The 19547-nt window shown below is 40.5% G+C and overlaps 2 protein-coding genes across 16 annotated transcripts in view; one reads left to right on the forward strand and one right to left on the reverse strand.

Annotated features, from left to right (window-relative positions):
* The window catches only part of BTRC (beta-transducin repeat containing E3 ubiquitin protein ligase), a 124194-nt gene extending 105969 nt beyond the window's left edge, over positions 1–18225 (forward strand). For 12 of the 13 annotated variants that reach the window (XM_083505223.1, XM_083505226.1, XM_083505228.1 and 9 more), the window contains 9 exons: positions 1641–1737; positions 2810–2947; positions 3478–3596; positions 5099–5348; positions 5689–5807; positions 9647–9757; positions 10813–10891; positions 12146–12339; positions 13097–18225. In XM_083505223.1, the coding sequence (XP_083361349.1) occupies positions 1641–1737; positions 2810–2947; positions 3478–3596; positions 5099–5348; positions 5689–5807; positions 9647–9757; positions 10813–10891; positions 12146–12307 (1075 nt within the window). In that variant the 3' untranslated portion in view covers positions 12308–12339; positions 13097–18225. The remainder of the gene's footprint in view (positions 1–1640; positions 1738–2809; positions 2948–3477; positions 3597–5098; positions 5349–5688; positions 5808–9646; positions 9758–10812; positions 10892–12145; positions 12340–13096) is intronic. The other variant, XR_014526737.1, reaches the window with a different exon arrangement.
* Positions 1–19547, reverse strand: part of POLL (DNA polymerase lambda) — a 132673-nt gene that overhangs the window by 25049 nt on the left and 88077 nt on the right. The window contains exon 11 of one of the 3 annotated variants that reach the window (XM_083505238.1): positions 6799–7467. The exons of the other annotated variants lie outside the window; for them this stretch is intronic. The gene's annotated coding sequence lies outside the window, so the exon portion shown is untranslated. Of the gene's footprint in view, positions 1–6798; positions 7468–19547 lie in introns of those variants that run through there. 3 annotated transcript variants of the gene reach the window in all.

Raw genomic sequence — 19547 nt, forward strand, 5'->3', positions numbered from 1 at the left:
TGAATATTTCATAAACAAGACAAAGGTGACAGCTAAGGCATTTTAGCTGCTATTAAAACAAAAATTAAAAATAAGGCCAGAAACTTGCCAAGTGCAAATTCTATTAAGGGCTTTGGCACTAGAAATATGTTACAGTTTAATAGATTATGAGGGCAGAAAAAATGTTTGTGTAATGCTTTCAGCACTTCAAAAAATACCTAAAATACAGTTCTGTATTTAGTATTGATTTCTAGAGGTACTCAGATTACTTTCCCATGGCAGAATTAACAACAAGCAAGGAACAGACATTACTTTTGCTGCTTCAGAATCTGTAGTGAGCAAAACTGACTTCTGATTGTGGAGATCTTGGTGGGTCATAGTTAACATGTCAAACAGCACACTGACAAAATGTCTAGGCAGTAATGCGAATGTGCTGCTTCCAACATCTTCAAGATGCCTGCATAGAGTTCTCTTCCAGGGAGATGAATGATGCATACTCATAAGATAGAAAGTGGGGAATGAGTAGTTTCTGATACCTTCTCAGCTAACAGTTCAGCATTGGGGTTCTTTTTCTCATTAGGGGCACAAATCTGCTAGTTTGCAGAGGGTACCATTGCTTACTTATAAGGTGTTGCTGAGTTACACATGCAACTAGGGAAAGTTTGCAAAGCTTGACATTCTTGTAGGCAAAGCATTATACCTGCTATATTTTAAAACGGAGATTTGTTAGAGCTTAGTTTTTCCAGAAATGTGTGTTTGAAATTGTATGTATCCCCCCCCCTTGTATCACACTGCTCAGTATTTTTATTAGTCATTTTGTTGATTCAAATCACTCTTCCGAAGCAGGGCTTACCTAGCACGTGCCCAGGGCATCTCACGCAAAAGGAAACTTCTCAGTGTATATTTTCAGATTTGTGGCAAGGAAGGAATGCATAGGAAAAAACCTGTCGGAAATAATGCAACAGTGAAAGGGGGAGCAGAGAGCTGGCCTAGGCTAAATGCCATGCCTCACATGCCAGGATTATACTCAGAGGATTTGTGCCCATTTCTGCTTCACAAGGAATGTTGCCAGGCAGAAGAGTTGTTAGTATGCCCATGGTGGGGTTTACTAGCTTCCGCACAGTGTTAGGTGGCTCCTTAACTTTAGGATGAGGAATTTTAAAAAATTTACACAGCATGAAGTGATTGCCGTTCACTGGGTTTCCCTCCCTTTCTCTGGCAAAAATGTGCATTCCATGACCAGGCTAAGTTGAGGAAGAAGCTAATGCAGTTTACTCAGAAGATTAGAGGAGCAGTAAAATGCTATTGCTGATACTATGAATTGCTTAATTTCTTTTTGTTTTGGAGCAATTAGAACGTGGGGAACATACTGAGGTCCTCTTCTATTCTCACTCTCCTTTGAAGGACCCTTTTATCTATTCACCTTTACTTGCAAAAGGGCCATATATTTATTTAGATGCCTACTATTTTATGAATTGCCATGTGTCTAAAGGCAGTAGTATTATGATGCGGACCCTACAGCATCCCTTTTAAATCTGGTCTAGTCATCCCTTTTCATCTACCAAACATAAGAGCTCTACAAGTCTCTCGCAAATCCTTGAATGAAATAGCCATGGCTAAATGAGCAATGCTGCTTTTCTTTCTTCCTTCCTTTCTTTTAGGGGACAGTATCTTTTTAAGAACAAGCCGCCCGATGGGATAGCCCCTCCCAACTCCTTCTACAGAGCACTTTATCCCAAAATTATACAGGATATAGAGGTAAGAGCCAGAAAAAGGCTATGCAATTGTATGTAAAACCCTCATCTGAGCTCCTTTGTTGTGTGTGAAACAATTCAAATTTCTTGCACAGATGCCAGCCAGTTATAGCATCCTACGGCATCTACTGTAGAATGAAAGAAAAGCCGAAGGTGATAGTGTGTACATATTTGTACACATTTTCCCTCTGAGTCCTGTTATAAAAAAACAATTTAGTAGTCTGTCTTTAAGACACTTAGGGGGCCATACAGTATGTACCAGATCCATTGATATTTGGTCTCCCCTTCCTTGAAGGGAGTTGAATGTTCAGGCACTTTGATTATACCATCTCACCACAATTAAATCTCAGTGTATTATACCATTTCAGTTCAACTTCTATGATTACACTGAATTAAATTTGGCAACCTTTCCGTTGAAGAAGCATCTCGCAGTGTCACATTTGTGATCAAGGGATGCACAAAGTTCATCACAGTAAGTCTTACCGACTGAAACAACGGTTTGAGCTTCTCCAAGTGTCACTGAGACCAAATCAAGGCAACCTGCATTTTTTACAGTACCCACTGTTGACCTTAATTCTGGAGAAGCTGTTCCAAAGAAAAGAAGAGAATTGCAGCCAGTTCAGCATTCTTGAAGACCACTGAAGGGACAGATACCTGTGGAGCCAACAGTGTGGGGGAAGGGGGAAAACCTACCTAATGGACAGTCAACACAAGGGGAAATGAACATCCCGGGTTTTATCCAATGTTAGCCCTACTCAGAGTAGACACACTGAAATGAATGGAACTAATTAGCCCACTAATTTCAGCTATATTCTAGATATCTGGTGCATTTGCTTTCTTTGTAATAACTAGAATCATCTTAGAGGGATTTGAAACTTTATGGAAGCTAGGGATTGGGAAAGTGGCAGGGAGAAGGACTTGTCCCTTTTCCTTCTAGCTTGCTCTGGGACTATCTAATGATAAATGATTTCAGCATCAGAGCTGCTGCTGTTGTCCCAGGAGTCCAGCAGGCTTTATTGGTGCAAAATTTCCTTGATGTTTGTTCCACACTTTATAATTGTTTCTCTCTCCCCCAGACAATAGAATCAAACTGGCGGTGTGGAAGGCACAGCTTACAGCGAATCCACTGCCGAAGTGAAACAAGCAAAGGGGTTTATTGTTTACAATATGATGATCAGAAGATAGTAAGTGGCCTCCGAGACAATACCATCAAGGTGAGAGCTCCCCAGTGGGCAATGATTGAACACAAAATCCTTTCCCCAGAAGAATGCAGGTGTAACTTCATTTAGGAGGACTAATGCAAGAGAGAAACTGAGAAGGATGAGGTTAATCCTTGTCTTCCTTTCCCTCCCCTCGTGCCCCCCATCAAGTCTGACTATGAATTGCATTGGTTTTCCTCCCTTTCTTCCAAACAAGGAGGATAAATCTATATTATCTGTTTCATTTTCTTGCATTCTGTTCAGTGCTAGCCACGTTATTGGTCCTTCAGTAATTAAAGTCTTCCTGTTCCCTAATGAGAAGGGTAAAGACTATGTTCATATTAAAAACAGAGATATTAAGGATAGTTTATATTGCTCCAAAGTGCCTGTGGAATACAAAGTGCACTGTGTGCCACTTAGAAGAAGTTCTGCTCGCCTTAGTAAATAAAATGCTGTGTTACAGAAAAACAAAAGAGCCAGTCTAGCAATACAATCTGTTTACCTTGTGGTGAAATCCCAAATGTGTGCCCTTTTTGCCTTCCTAGATTTGGGACAAGAATACGCTAGAATGCAAGAGGGTTCTGACTGGACACACGGGGTCAGTCCTTTGCCTCCAGTATGATGAGCGGGTGATCATCACTGGATCATCGGATTCCACTGTCAGGTAGCTATTTATTTATTGAGAATGTTTATATTCTGCCTTTCTAACAAATACAGGCCTCCAAGGCAGTTTACCCCATAATTAAAACAATCCATTTTAGTGAAAAAATATATAAAAGGCAGAGAATAGAGCCAACAGTCAATAAGCAAAAAAATTAAACAGAAAGCAGTTAACCAACCAGATACCTCTAAAAGCTTTTGAAAATTAAGCCTAAAAGTTAACAGTTTGCATGCAGTGTCAAACCATAGTTTGGAATAAATTATATTGAGATTGGGGGATTATATGATGAGTGTCTTGGCTACCATTCTACTCCTAATGCTCAAGAAGAGGTTGCAAGTAAGAAAGATGGATTTGCTCCACAAGCCCTATTCAAATTCTGCCCTCAAAACAGAAATGGTGGAAGACATGCACAAGGAATGGAAGGCTGTTTCTATGTTTTTGTAAAGATAGCCTTCAGAGTCAGCAATTTAAACCCTTGATTCCAGGGTTATCCACACACACACACACACATACACCTGTCCTTGGGAAAAGATAGCTGTCAGCACGTTTTATTGAGCATACAGATTCTGCTTGCATGAAATATCCAATTAAACTGTTTCTTGTTTAGCAGGAATATTTTAAATTCCTTAATACCAGCCATTAATATATTATACAATGCTTTAGCAGGACAAAAGGAATATTTCAAATTGTGGATGCTACGTGACATTTTTTATTGCTCAGGAATTGTTCAAGTCCTGCGGCCTAGAATTTTTTTAAAAACAGTTACAAGAAAGAGCAGCATATTTGGTGCAGGGGTAATTCTGTGTTGGGAGTAAATGATCCATTTTGGAGGCTTTGCTGATTTGGAGTGTGTTAATATGGATTATTTGAAAGCTAAGAAGAGTGAAATGTGCTGAGGAAGGACCTGCCTTTTGATAAACTTTGCCCTTGTTCTTTTTAGACATGATTTTTAAAACAAAGGTGGAAGCGCTCCGCAAACTAAATTCTGTACTAGTTTAGATGTTGCATTACGCCCACAAGCACAGAAACTCAGCACATGCAGCAGAAGGTTTCAGTCCTCAGATCTTCTTTCTTGTTAAATCCTTTTGTTTTGAGGTTCTTGCTTTTTCTTACTCTGTTTGGACATTACAGTGTTAACTTTTGTTTGTTGGACTCTGTAGCTGTGCTGTTGACTAAACCCAAAGGAGGACAGTTTGCTTCAAATTGCAGCCAAGCCCAAGATTCACAGTGTGACACTGAGCAAATTACACATTTTCTCATTTTCAGTTCCCCATCTGTAAAATGGATATAATAATGTCCCACCATACAAAGTTGCTGGGAGGAAGAATTAGATTCTTATTGAAATACTATTTGAATTTACCAAATTAGGCGGAGAGACTTACTTATTTAGCACATCTTTTACAGGAATGTTTGGCATATTTCCCCCTTCTGCTTAATAATGGAAAATCTTAAAACATCTCTCTCTTCCCCTTCCCTACTTTTCTCTCTTCTGCCACAAATTCCAGAGTGTGGGATGTAAATACGGGTGAGATGCTGAACACCCTGATCCATCATTGTGAAGCAGTACTGCACCTACGTTTTAATAATGGCATGATGGTGACATGCTCCAAAGATCGGTCCATTGCCGTGTGGGACATGGCCTCCCCAACAGACATCACACTACGAAGGGTACTGGTTGGACACAGGGCAGCCGTCAATGTGGTCGACTTCGATGACAAATACATTGTATCAGCATCGGGGGACAGAACGATTAAGGTGCAAACCATGAAGTCATGATGACATTGGACATTTGTTTTATTTATTTCTTTTTCGCAATACGTTTATACTACCTTCATCAGGGGGGCATGGTTCCCTTCTTCACACACACTTTGATTCTCATCATCATGCTGTTAGTGTAGATTGGGCTGAGAGGGTGGGTGACTGGCTTAAGGCCATCCTTTTAGTTTCATGCCTGAGTGGGAATCCAGAGCCTCCTAGTCTTTAATCCAACACTCAGACCATCATACCACACTGTCTCCCATCCACAATCTGTGACTTTCTCATAAACATCCCTGTCCATTGTTTCCTTCTATATGTACTTGTGTCTCTCTTACAGGTCTGGAACACAAGTACCTGTGAGTTTGTGCGTACGTTGAATGGCCACAAGCGAGGTATTGCATGTCTACAGTACAGAGACAGACTAGTAGTGAGTGGTTCATCAGATAATACAATCAGGTAAGAAACACAGCAGTTACCTGAACAGCATGCTGCCTCTCTCAGAGCCAAACCATACATTACACTTCAGTGTTTGCAGTCTTCTCAAATGGCCATTTTTTCACAAAATGCCAATTTGAGACAAAGCAGTGGTGAAGGTGTACTTAAACATGTTCTTGTCTGTTCCCACTCCAAAGGCCCTGCTCCAGCACCTTATGGTTTAAAAAGAAGCAGTCAGTATTAGACTAATGTTGCATGCAGTTGTAATGCAATTGTAAAGCACATCCACATGCCCTCTACTTATTAAACTGAGATTGTACTGCTTCTGATTGCACGTAAAGGATTGCACTTCTGAATTCTCCCCCGCATACAAAACACAATAAGCTTTTTCCTTTTAAAAACAAACTAGTATACCAGATAGAGGCCTGTTCCAGTGCCTTTGTCCTGTTTTTTTAAAAAATAAAATAAAATTGGGGGAAGATGGTTCATTATTATTTTTGGTTAAATGTAGGGGAGCACTCAAGACAGGTATCCCTCACCTGCTGTTTGAAGTGATGTGGCTCACACTAGCTCTTCAGGATTATACCACTTTACTCTGTGGTGCATGTAAACCAGGCCTCGTTGTTACTAAATAAGGTTTTAAAAAGGCAGGGGGTGCCATATACCTAGAAATGTCAAGATCCACCAAAATTCTGAGTTCAAAGTGAATTCAATATATATATATATTTATTTAATTCACATAAAACAGCTGAATTAAATATTTGAAGTCTTGCCAAGGAAATCTTAGAAAGAGCAGCCACCAGGAATAGAAATTACTCAGCTTTGTAGAAAATTTTCAAAAATCAAAAGTCTGCACTCTATTCCATGTATTCTTAAAATTGCCACAGCCCTGACAGCAGAGTAAAATGTGTGTTCTAAAATGCTTCTGTAAGAAGGAAAAGCTTTTGTCGTTGCCTCAGTTTCCCAGAGTTTAAAGCTTTCAAATCATCAATGAGCAAAGATAATCCATTATTAGTACTACATATAGTTTTATTTTGCATAAATATTTATCTCCTTTTTTAACACAGCTGCTATTTAGATTTTTGTATTCTGCAAGAGCTAACAGCAAACAGTAATAATTGTTTAACTTCTCAAAATGTAGTATGTGAAAGCACTGGCATGGACTGTTATAAAGGCTGCTTATGGTTTGTGTCTCTGCTTAGAAGAGTTGGATTTGCAACAAGAGGTTTTTAATCCAACCCCCAAACAGTGCTGGGGTTTTGCCAACCAAGTTTTTCTCATGGTGCTTAGCCTCAGGCACCATTTGTAACAGGTGGCCTGGACTCATGGAGTCTGCTTGCTGTCCCTTGGTTGGAAACGTTCCAAGCAGTGATCCATCCCATAATACAATGAACTATGTATTTTTGCGTTGGATGAAATTTGACAGTTTTTAGAGGGCAAAGTATAATAATATCATTGAAAGCCACTGATTGGTCAGAATTGAGTAGGAAGTACTGTCTTCCTGTACTCTTCTATGGACCTCATCCTTACTCATTTAAAGCTATACAAGTTGTTGTTTTTGTCAACTATGGTGATGAGTTGCCTCTATAGCCATGAGCTGCTTCATGGTTCAATCATCTTGTCAATGCAAATATTTGTGCACTTGCTTAAAGGGTTTCTTCCGTTCATGTGCTCTCCTTTCCTGCAAGAAATAAAGTGTCAGCCCAATCCTCATTCTTTTTTAATCGAAAGCTTTGGTCATAGCAGTTTGAGCACCGACTCACATGGACAGTGCATTGACAATCTGCTTTTTAAATTGTCCTCAGCAACAATTCAAGCAAGACAAAAGTTGCCATACTCCTAAAGCTATACAGGGAGTATAGGGAGTGTGCAGATATTAAAAAATGGGTAAAGGATCCCTCTTAATCAGACCAACAGAGCTCACTCAAATTAATGGTATCATCTTTCCTCATCCGTTGTGCATAATTCTCCGGGTCCAAGGTCAAATGTATGGAATCACTGTGTGTCCAAATAAAGATACAAAACAAAGAAACAATTCCTTTCATTAAGGGACTTAAGAGGCTGGTAATTGACTAGTGTAGCTTTTAGAGAAAGCTAGTTACTGAAGGTAATTGCAATAACATGAGTAATGAAAACAAACAAGTCAGGGTACTGCAGCAGACAATTTAAATGAGAGACATGGGGAATTGTAAGGGGACAGTTGAAGCCATTAACCAATTATCACCTTCACTCAACAGCTGCATTCTATTTAACGCCTTGTAAAGATCAAAAGATTTGCAAATAACACCATGGCTTTGCTTGAGGGGAAAAACCAGGGCACACATACATTGGGGGGGGGGTTGGGGGTGCCTTCATGGTATGGCTAAACAAAAGATAAGACAAACCCGTGTTTTGAGAAAAAATTGAGTTTAAATGAGTTTAAACTTGGATCCAGCACTCTACTGTCCACCGCTTCCATAAGAAATAGCAACATCAAAGACAATCTAAAAAGCATACAATTCGGAAGGCACAAACATCGACAGTAATCCAAACAGGAAATAGTTAAACTCTGCAGAGCTTGGAAAAGTAACCACAAATACTACACACAGTAATAACCAACAAATATAAATGTCAATATGGTAATAAATTTAAAGAGGAATACAATTACTTTTATGCTTACACTGAATAAAATCCTTGTGCTGGAATTTTTGCAGTGGTTGGCAACATATCTCAGCAGAATGCAGGTTAGGTGCACAGTTGGCCAACAAGTTCCCAAAGATCAGTTTTCAAAACTGGCTTGGGGTGGCTGTTTCCCCCATCCTCCTCTCCTGTATTTTCAGTGTAGAGTGTAAACCACCTGCGCACAAACTGTCTTTTGTGTTCTGTGCAGCAATTCCCATTTGGTCAGTGGGTAATCACAAAAGGTTTAGCATCGACACTGTGGAATGAAGTAGGATTATTTCAAATAGCAACTGTAACCAGTAGGTGGGAAACCTATTGTGATATTGTCCTTCCTATTTAATTGTAACTCGGATGAACAAGCATAGGATCCAGCATGGCTTCACAAATTATTGTGCAGTTTTCTTTTGGAGGTGATAGGGGGTGACACTGTTTAAATTTGCCTATATCATGTGCTCTTTCCACACAGAAAAGCAAGGACATTTTTCACCTTCTGTTAGCAACCACTTTGTCAGTGTAATGTGAAACATGCTTTAATTGACTGAGGCATTTCCTGTTTAATCAGTAGGAAAAAACAGCTGCCTATGGGTTAAGCTAGATGTTACAGCAGTAGAGAGGCACATGTGTAATAGTTATGCCACATTCACAATTAGGGCACTATGATAGCACTTTAAACAGTCATGACAGTCTCCTAACAAATACCCATATTTAGTGCATTTTGGTAAACTGTTTTCAGAGGTTACCAAGATGTGTTGAGAAGTGGCAGGTTTTTTCTAAGAAGCTAATATTTCAGATGCAATGTGAAGGAAATACGTTTCTGGTAACCACCTGATTTTCTTCTATAGCACAGGAAGGATTTCATTTTTTCTGCAACAAGCAATCTTATCTCTTCAAGTTGACACAGGCCCCTATCTCCATGCTATCTATAATTTGTTGTCTCTTATGTAGCCCAAACAACATTCAGGCAGTAATTCAGAAATAACACTACTACTCATAAATGTACAGTATTGGAAATGAAAACAGTAGAGTTTCACATTGAAATTTGTAATTTTCTAGATACAAAATGTGAATTTAGGAAGAAATTGGGAGATTCTTCAGAGTTCTCCCCTTCCTGGATAAATAGGCAGGTTCTATTTGCAATTTGTATTTCCAAAACATTTTTCTATGGCAATTGCATAATGATTGTTTGCCTTGTCTTCTAGGTTATGGGACATTGAATGTGGGGCATGTTTGCGAGTTCTGGAAGGCCATGAAGAGCTGGTGAGATGTATTCGCTTTGATACCAAGAGGATAGTCAGTGGAGCCTATGATGGGTGAGAATTTATTATTAATTTATTAATTAAATTTCTATCCTGCCTTTCATCCAAGGATCACAGAGCAGTTTACAAATTTAGAGATGAAATAGAGATGTCTAGAGTCTCTCTCCCACCCACCACAAACTGACTGTTACCCTGAAGGCTAGAAAATTAGAAATGCCTTACTCTGACAGATCCAGTGCTTCACTGAGCAAGTAACCTGTTTGCAATTTGGATTTTCAGAAGAAAGAGAGACTCAATTTTCCCCATTCAGCATTACAAATATAAAATGCAAGAAGAACAGATACTAGTAGTATTTAAAGGAGGAGATATTAAAATACATTGCAGGTTCTGCAGACAACCACTTATAGTAGCAATCAAATTTGCTTTCCTGCTGGCCTCATTTGGATAAGTGGAAGATAGAATTTGCTTATAAAAGTCCCATTAACAGGACCTAAAATAAAAGACATGCTTGGTGAGGTAAACACTACTTGGATTCACCAAATTATACATGTTATTACTATTACTGAAGTCATATCACAGTACAATACAGTGTAACGTTTATCATTCCTTCCATTATAATTGATGTCACCTCTTTAGTTTTAATTTATCTTTATGTTAACCATACACTTCCCATTAAGATCTGTTATCTTCATATCAACCATACTACCTCCAGCCAACACAAGAGAAAACAGCAAAGCCAAGTTGCAAAACCAGATGCACATCTATTTTTTTCTCCATGAAATAGATTGATCAGCTGAGATGGATTAATAACTCAGTTTTTTAATATAATGTAGTGCTTGCACTTACTTTTTAATAAAAAAAATTCCTTCCAGTAGCACCTTAAAGACCAACTAAGTTAGTTCTTGGTATGAGCTTTCGTGTGCAAGCACACTTCTTCAGACTTCTTCACACTTCTTGCACACGAAAGCTCATACCAAGAACTAACTTAGTTGGTCTTTAAGGTGCTACTGGAAGGAATTTTTTTGTTTTGACTATAGCAGACCAACACGGCTACCTATCTGTTACTTTTTAATGAAACTCTGGTTCTTTCTTCTTTTTCGTGCCACCAGGAAAATTAAGGTGTGGGATCTGGTAGCTGCCCTGGACCCTCGTGCCCCTGCTGGAACCCTCTGCCTGCGCACTCTTGTGGTAAGAGCTTTTGATTGATCTCGGGTGGGAGGGAATATATTTACCCAGTATTAATACATAATAAAACTTCACCTGGATTGTCAAATGAGAGTTAGACTAAAATATGCTCCTCCTTAGCCATGCCACCAAATCTAATCCATTAAAGAATGCTGCTTTTTGTAAGCTTGCATCGTATGCAAAAGAAGTCCTAATATAGGTTTGTCTTGAATTTGCCTTGCCTTAAAACTATACCTTAAAGTGGAGAATAAGCAGAATACAAAGACTCTAATGGTGGCATTGAGCTTGTGTGCTCTGTGGCAGATGTGTCCATTGTTGTAGCAATGCAGTTGTGCTTTTTCCAAACTAATTCACACGGTATAGGCCAGCTCAACTCCTTCTGCCTGATATATACAGTTGTGCTGCTTTATAGAGAACATAGGACCCAGAGGATAAGTGAAAAAGCAGCCACCTTGTTTCGTTGTTCTGATCCTAGAGGACCAAATATATGAAGTGGTGTAGAATTCATTAAGCCTTAATGAGGTGCTGGGGGAGTCAGTGCTCATTACCCCTGAGTGACTATGTTCACACTTCAGCTGAGACTGACTTGTGAATCCTGCTGCTCGTGGCTAAACCACCACTGTAAACAAACCCTAAGATTTCACTGCCTCATTAAAGTTGTGTCTGATACTCTTACCTTCAAAAGGGTGAGCAGAAACAGGCAAGTTTTAGGTGCTTGCAAACTGGGGAAATGTAACATTTGCTGTTTTGCTGCATCTCCTCAGGATCTAAAATTAAACCTGTCTTTGCAATGAATGCAGCATAGTGTGTGCCGTTTTATTCTCAATTTCCAGATGATAAGAGGAAAGGCCACATAATAAATACTCATTTCACATAAGAGAGTAAGAAATGCTCTGTTGGATCAGAACAAGGATTTGTCTAGTCCAGCATCCTGTTTTCACCAGTGGCCAGCCAGATTGGACTAGAATGGCCACAAATGGGGGGGGGGGAGCAACAACTAACTTTTCTAAGTGCCCTCCTCCATCAAGTATTCCCAGCTTCTGGTATTTAGAGGTTGAACATGAGTGCAAACCTTTTCCTGATTTTTTTGTTTGTTAGGTAATGAAAGGACTGCTTGTTTGTGCAGTTGGTTCTTTAGGAGGAGATGTATACTTCTGTATTAAAACCTCACATTTCTGCAATCAGAAACATACAGTGCTAAGATCACAGCAACCCTTAATGCTTCTGAATTTGACTTGTCTCCCTTTCCCCATCCAGGAGCACTCCGGCAGAGTTTTCCGGCTCCAGTTTGACGAATTTCAAATAGTTAGCAGCTCGCATGATGATACCATCCTCATCTGGGACTTCCTGAATGATCCAGCTACCCAAGCAGAATCTAACCGCTCCCCTTCCAGAACATACACTTACATCTCCAGATAAATAGCACTACACTGTACCTCACACTTGCACAGGTAAAAAAACAACAACAACACGTTAATGCAGCAGGCAGGCTGCATGGTGGATAGACATGATTTGTGAATGGAGGTTTTGCTGGTTCCTTAACTGAGAGTATTACTGAAAGCCACTGCAGATAAAGGGAAGTAGGGTGACAAGGGTGGTTCTGTCCTTTGGCTTCTCAGAACTTCCTTGCCTGTAGGAGCATTAGGAAGAAATGGCCTTGTAACTGCAGTGGACCAAGAATGAATTAATTTAAATGAGCACAAGCTGAGGAGAGAACGAAAATGAAGTTTGTAATGGATAACCACTTCTTACTCTAGCACTCTACCTGGGAGGTGCAGTTTTCCTACCTCAGCCAAGGATCAGAAACAAGTGATCAGGAAACAGGAAGGAATGTTGTGCTCCTCAAGTGCTCAACCGTCACCCGTACTTTTGAAACATCAGAGTGCTCCATCCAGTTTCCTGGGCACTCCAATCAGCCCCTTGCCACTTCTCAGCACTACTGCCACCTGCAACAGAAACAATGTGGAGGTGCTGTCACGGTCTCTCCCCAAGATAATTTGGGTTTTCCCTCCTTGCCACCGCCACCTGAACGTTAACAATAACTTGGGAAACAGATCACATACACAGGCTGAGGGTTCACACACACACCCCAACAAAGATGTATCCATTTTGAAAAATCTAGATTGCCTATAATCATCTTTTGACGGTTTATAAAATTTCACTAGCAAAAATGTGGATGACAAATAGTTCTTGTCTTTTCTTTCCTAGGACTCATTTAAGCTGCGATATTTAAATTACCTGCCAATGCCAGGGCAAAAGAATTATCCACATAACAGATATAACTGGAGAGAGAGGCTCTCAGACACACTTCTGGAACCAAGTCAGCGCGTGGTTGATCTCGGACAAGGTCTTCTCAGCGCAGCTGACTGCTCAAGTGCTGCTATATCAGAAGATTCCTTTTATCTTTCCTGAATGACTGATGTGTTACACCTCCCCTCTTCACACTCTTCTCCCTCCCATCTCCTCTCTTGTCCTGAGTGCAGATGTCCTATAAATATATTTAACATGTTGCCAGAATTTCTTGCTTCGCTCTTAAGCAGAAAAATCCTTGCCACCATTCGTTCCCATGGGAGAATCACCTTGTGATGTGTTGGTAGGTGGGGAACAGCAGGCTGATGCCTCTACCTTTGGGGACTTGTGATGAGGACGCATCTACTTTTTTGTAGATGGGCCTTGGACTTTAAAGGAGGGCCAACTTGATGCCAAATGAAGGCCCCGGTGGCCAGAAACCAGTCGGGAGATAATGATGAAGTCTAAATAATTTCAGCTAAGCCCTCTGCAGTTAGTCACTTGTCTAAAATCTTCATCCAGCGGATGCCAGTAAATGAAAGGTGAAGCTTTCTTCTGCCAAAGTCTAATTTACTTAAGAGGTGAGACTTACTGGTGACAGCATTGGTAATGGGCAGTATTTTCTGCTGTCAAAGTATATGAATATATTTCCATGTTCTTCTTCCTTCCCTCCCCACATGGTGCACTATTGCACCTCTGCTCCTCGCCCTCCCCCCGGAGGAAGAGTATGGTATCAACAGTAGCAACCACCCTATTCCCTCAGCACTCAGCGAAGACTTCAGACTTTTCCTGTTAACCTGATTGTGTCATTATTCGTTGGCTGGCATTTGTGCTTTGTTGCCATACTCTGTTGGAAGGGAACTCCTGAAAGAACGGGAGATTCTGATGACTCCACATCTTAGTCTGTAAGCTGCAAGGTCATTTTGTGGTGGAAGGGATAATAGTAGAGGAGAACAGTGGAGGGGTCTTAGCTAGGGACAGAAAAGACCAAAAGCAAACCTGTCCTGTGGTACTACATAACTCCCCATCATTGTGTGGGAATAGCATAACGCTTGTCTCCTACAAGGAAGGGTTAACTTCTTTGGCCAAGATTTAAATTTGGAAGTTAGGGGGAAAGAGCTTCACTTTTATGCTGCTAAGCAGGTCCCCTCTGTGGCCTGTCTCCTCTTCATTCACTTGGCGGTAGCAATTTCCCCACAGTGAAGTTAGGTATTTGCCACAGTGGGCTCAGAAAGTCAGTGGAAACGAAGAATAAACGGGCAGCTGGTTCTGTCCTGTAGTTCTCTACTCTGGTTCAAAAGTGAGAGTTTTGTGCAAGTGCTCTGCCTTACCCATGGATTCTCAGCCTGCGTATCATCCAGGGCTGCATTAGCACCAAAGGCATAGTCTGCTTTTCTTTTTAAGTGTTTCTTTGAGCAAAGGCAAAGGAAGTCACAGCTGCAGCTAGAAGGCTTTCCTTAACTGTGCTATCCTTCAGAGTATGAAAAAAGGTTGCCTTGCACACTGAATTGCAAAGCAAGATGGAAAATGAGAGACAGATTGCCACATACTAGTTCTTCATTATGTTTGAAAGCTCACTGTCACCCCAGCCCTGTTTCATCACTATTACTCGGATTCCATTTATACTTTGTAGTACAGTATTGACAATGTGTGGAACAGGACTGTAGATCCACTACAACTGGAGCATCAACAGGTTATTTTCTCTTGCTCGCTGGCAGAGCTGTGAGATCAGTATTTTCTCCCGTGTGTGTGTGTGTGTGTGTGTGTGTGTGTGTGTGTAGGGAAGTGTCTTTGGCGGTGGCTCTGTCAAGCACATAGGGGGGTTGTTTCTGTTATGTGGAGTTGGAGATCAGATAAGAGACAATGTCATTTCTGGTGCAGCCTTTCCTTATTGTCATAACCCTTCTCTTCCCTGCTGTTGTTCCCAAACACACCTAACTGCTTTGGGGCTTTAAAACAAACAAACATGGTACTGGAGAATTAATTCTAATGTATAAAACCTGTCACCAAGGGGAAAGTAGTGAGGTTTTTTCCTGTTAAGTCATTTCAAGGAAGAAGCTGAAATGGTGCTTTTCCAATAGAAGGAGGGCCCACCATGCCTTGGCATGGAGAAAGGCCACTGCAAAAAGCAAGACCTCCTCCCTCCAACTTCTACCCCACTCAAGTTGCATGAAGTTTACAGCCTTCAGCCTACTGCATCTCCAACCATTTGGGGAGGGCTTTGGTCTTCACTGGAAGAGAAAGGCTCTAAAGCATCTCCGTACATGGACTTTTCAAGGGTTAATTTGATATGGGTAATTCCAAATGGATCTGATGCGAAAGCTGAAAAGGGAATATTAATGACGTTTCTGAAGAGGGGCTGAGCCCTAATATCTTTCTTTGCAATGAAATGCTAACTTGGAATTGCTAATCACAAATGGCCTTGCCTTTCACTGGTGTGGAGCGGAGAGCTCCACAGGCAGGTATTTACAGAAGGAAAAGCAGCGCACAACTGGCTCTGAGCCATAGGAGAGAACCTTGCTGTAAAACTGTGCATTTCTAACCCTAGACCAATTGAGTAGTTTAAATAACATAAGCTCAGCCTGGGCACCCAGCTGAATACGTAGCATAGGAACCCCCCCCCCCTGCAGCAACGCTAAGCCACTTTCACCGTTCCTGATTAGGCTTCTGAACAAGTTGGACCTTTTGATGACTATTTTAAGACTTTATGCTTGCTTCTGAAATTAGAAGATGGGAAAGAGACCCTGCTGCCGCCAGCAAAACACAAACCTATTTTGACTTCATAAAAGAAAAGGAGAGTGGTACATATGTGTATTCCCCTTTGGGTTCATATATGAATCTGCCAATTTGAACTCATGTGATTGGTACCTCTCCAAATGAGGTCTTCTGGTCCTGGGGGTCTTTTCCCTCCCATGCTATGCTCAGACATGTTTAGGAGTTAACAGTGTTATCAAAAGAAGTGACTACTTGTGTGCTGTTTTCTGCTGTTGCTTCATACCAGGAAGGAACTATTCTATATAGGAGGGTAGAAGGAACATTCAGTAGTTTTTAGTTACAAAGGCTTATACAGCTTGCATGCCTTCCCAAATTCTCCTGGATTCGGGAAGAAAGTATTGGGGAAACTCTAGGTGGCACAAGGCACATATATGGTCCCTAAGTGGCCTACATATATGATGCATTTTAACAATGCTGAGCTGTGCCCTAATCCATTCCTCTTCCTTTAATCAAGTGGTCAAATTAGGGGGGTTGGGGGGGTTTCCCTGAAGAAGGAAGCCTTTTGGATTTTTCCTCAAGCTGCACTTCTGGGTAAATCTCCTTTTTCTGAAATCAATCTCACATATCCAGCTGAGAGTGAGCCAACTGGTTGTGGAAGCATAATTCTCACTTTAGGCCATCATGTCCTGGGCAGTTTCCACTTGGGTTTAAATGCTGCATCCTGGGAACTGCATGCTCTGGAAGCAACACTTCTGTATTGTAAGTCACCCTCTGCATCTTTCTGATTTATAACATGGCTGCTGGAATAAAACATGGGTGCAGCCCATGCTTTATTTATAGGCTCCCCTTCAGAATTGTGATTGACTAGTCCTCAATCTGCTTGTTAAAATCAGAGCTCTTTTCAGGACTGCAGCATCCTATATCATGGGCATAGTTATACGTTATATCTTTGGTCTGCAAAATGCAATTGGGCTGTAGCACACGAATTTAGGTCTTCTAAAGTGGCAGTAATCGTACAGAGATTTACAATTAGTGACCTTTCAGTGATGCAAGGTATGCTCAGGATGTAGACCTTTGACAAATCAATAATAACCTTCACAGTGGAACATAACTATGCGGTTAGCCCCACTAAGAAACCATTATTACTTGGCTCTAGAGCTCATGCAAATTCACTGATCTACAGACACCATTCTAGATGCAGAAATGCTTTCCCTAAAGCGCTACTCAGCTTTTCTGGAGAAAGTATAAGTAGTTGTCTGTTCTGTAGATCTACTTGTGTACATTAAAAAACTAAAATTCACTGTTCAATGCAAATCAGTAAAACACCCAAATTCACTTAATTTGTATTGATTTGCATGCTTTCTTCTGAACTCTGCATTTGGGCACTTGCACAAGAGCAAATGGACAATGAAAGTTTAGACAGGCAAGAGGGTTGTGAAAAGCTGTATGAGTGTGAGCGAAACAAGGTTGCAAGGGTAGGCTTCAAGAAACTAAAGCTTCAGGTTTTGACCTGAGCATTTCACAATGGTTCTTGCATGATTTCAAATGTATTTTCACTATAATGAGGGCCAGAAACTTGCTTTTTAAAAAAGGGAAGCTGGGATTCTCAGGAATCTAATATGCATAAATCATTATTGTGCACGCTGCCCGATCTATGATGCCCAAAGCAGATGCTTTAGCAGAAAGGCACAGAGGACCATTTTCTAAATACTCCATGTTTATTTTCTCCATGTTATTGGCTGCCTTTGCTGGTTAAAGCAGAGCTTTTTTTCCTCCTTATCTCTCTGGGACTAAAATGGTCATAGATGGTCAAAAAAATTCACTTCCAAATTATGAATTTAGGTTGAGTAGGGAAAAGTGACGTAGCTGTTGATCCATACAAGAGGAAATGCTCACAATATAAATTGCTAATTCTAATATCTTTTTGTACAGCACGTTAGTGTGGGGGTTGCAAGTTTAAAATCTGGCAAAATTGAATTGGCTCCTATGACAATTTATTCTCTTTAACAGCTTGCTGTTCCTTTGAAAGCAAACACCCACTAGACCAGTGCATGCCTTTAGCAACTGCAGGAAGCTCAGATAACTGTGGGCACAGAAGGTTAAAAAGAAAGCACATGATCTCTTATTTTTATTTGTAACTCTGCTCTCTTTGTTCTCTAGATTCTAAAAGTAATGAGTGCTTTGGAATTTTTGTGATTATGTTCTGGTGATGTGTAGCTAACGTACTAATGTTCACTTGAGCTAGGGTCATGGTAATGTGTGGTTTTTTTAAGAAAAAATATTTTAACTGTTCAGAAGATAACTTAAATACAATTATAAGATTAAGCTGTGAACCTGCTGAGTGTGTGTGTTTTCTTTAATCTTAAATGAATGTTTGTTTCCCAGGCACTATGTCAATGAATGAACTAGTGCAGAACTTCAACCTCATCTCATTAAGTGCATTGACTGTCATTCATTCACACTGGGGCAGCTTATTCATAAAATCTCAGCGTACTTTATAAGAGTTCCAGTCATTAATGATATCTTCCATCTAAAGCACTGTAAATTGATCAAAACGTGTGACAGCAAAAGGAGTGCATTTATAAAGGGGAAATGGATCCTAAATGGATCCTGCAAGATATTTGAGTGAAAAACTGTGACCTTCCCTTATTTAGAAGATGCACAGAATGCAGTTATTTAAATGTTTTTGGTTCAAAGAAGATAACATACAGAATAATTCAAATTCTACCTTCTTACTGGACCCACCATGTTGCTTTGCCACCTTCACCTCTGGCTAACTTTTCCCATTAGATAGGTAGCCGTGTTGGTCTGCCATAGTCAAAATAAAAAAATTCCTTCTAGTAGCACCTTAAAGACCAACTAAGTTAGTTCTTGGTATGAGCTTTCGTGTGCATGGTATCTGAAGAAGTGTGCATGCACACGAAAGCTCATACCAAGAACTAACTTAGTTGGTCTTTAAGGTGCTACTAGAAGGAATTTTTTTATTTTCCCATTAGGTATATTTTTATTTGTGCTTAAGGCCAGTCCATTGTTTCCCTGACCTGGATTTTCTTTACAATTAGAAAGTTTGCTCTCCTAGCAGTTCACTTAGTCCACTGAAACTGGCCTTTCAGAATCTTGGTTTAAAAAAAGAGAAAATTCAATTAACACGCTACACATGAATCCAACAAAACAAAATACTTTAGGTGGTTTGGACAGAACCAAGGATGGAGCTCCACACTCCTGGCCGCACATCATAGAATTATAGAGTCAGAAGGGACCACAAGGGTCATTAACCCAACCCCCTGCAATGCAGGAATCTTTAGCTCAATATGGGCCTTATCCTCACAACTTTGAGATTAGGAGTTTCATGCTCTACCGACTGAGCTAGCCAAGCCTCGTCTTGGCTTCTGCTGCTCTCTTTTGCCTGCCTTGCATTTTCAATAAGACTAGTGTGTGTCACCCTATGTTCTAGATGTCACTGTTCCATATATTCCAACAGACCTGCCTACTACCTTCTCCATGATTTTCCTTCAGGAAGGCTGGTGGAAAAACAGGTGGAAAACATAGGCACCTTGGAGGCACCCTCAAAACAGCAGGGCCTATATTAAGTAAAATCTGTTCTGTGTATCATAACATCCTTGTCCAACTATGCAAAATGCCTGTAAATTGTGTG

Source organism: Podarcis liolepis (genome assembly GCF_965112155.1).
Source record: "Podarcis liolepis genome assembly, chromosome: 5".
In the NCBI taxonomy this organism is placed as follows: Eukaryota; Metazoa; Chordata; class Lepidosauria; order Squamata; family Lacertidae; genus Podarcis; species Podarcis liolepis.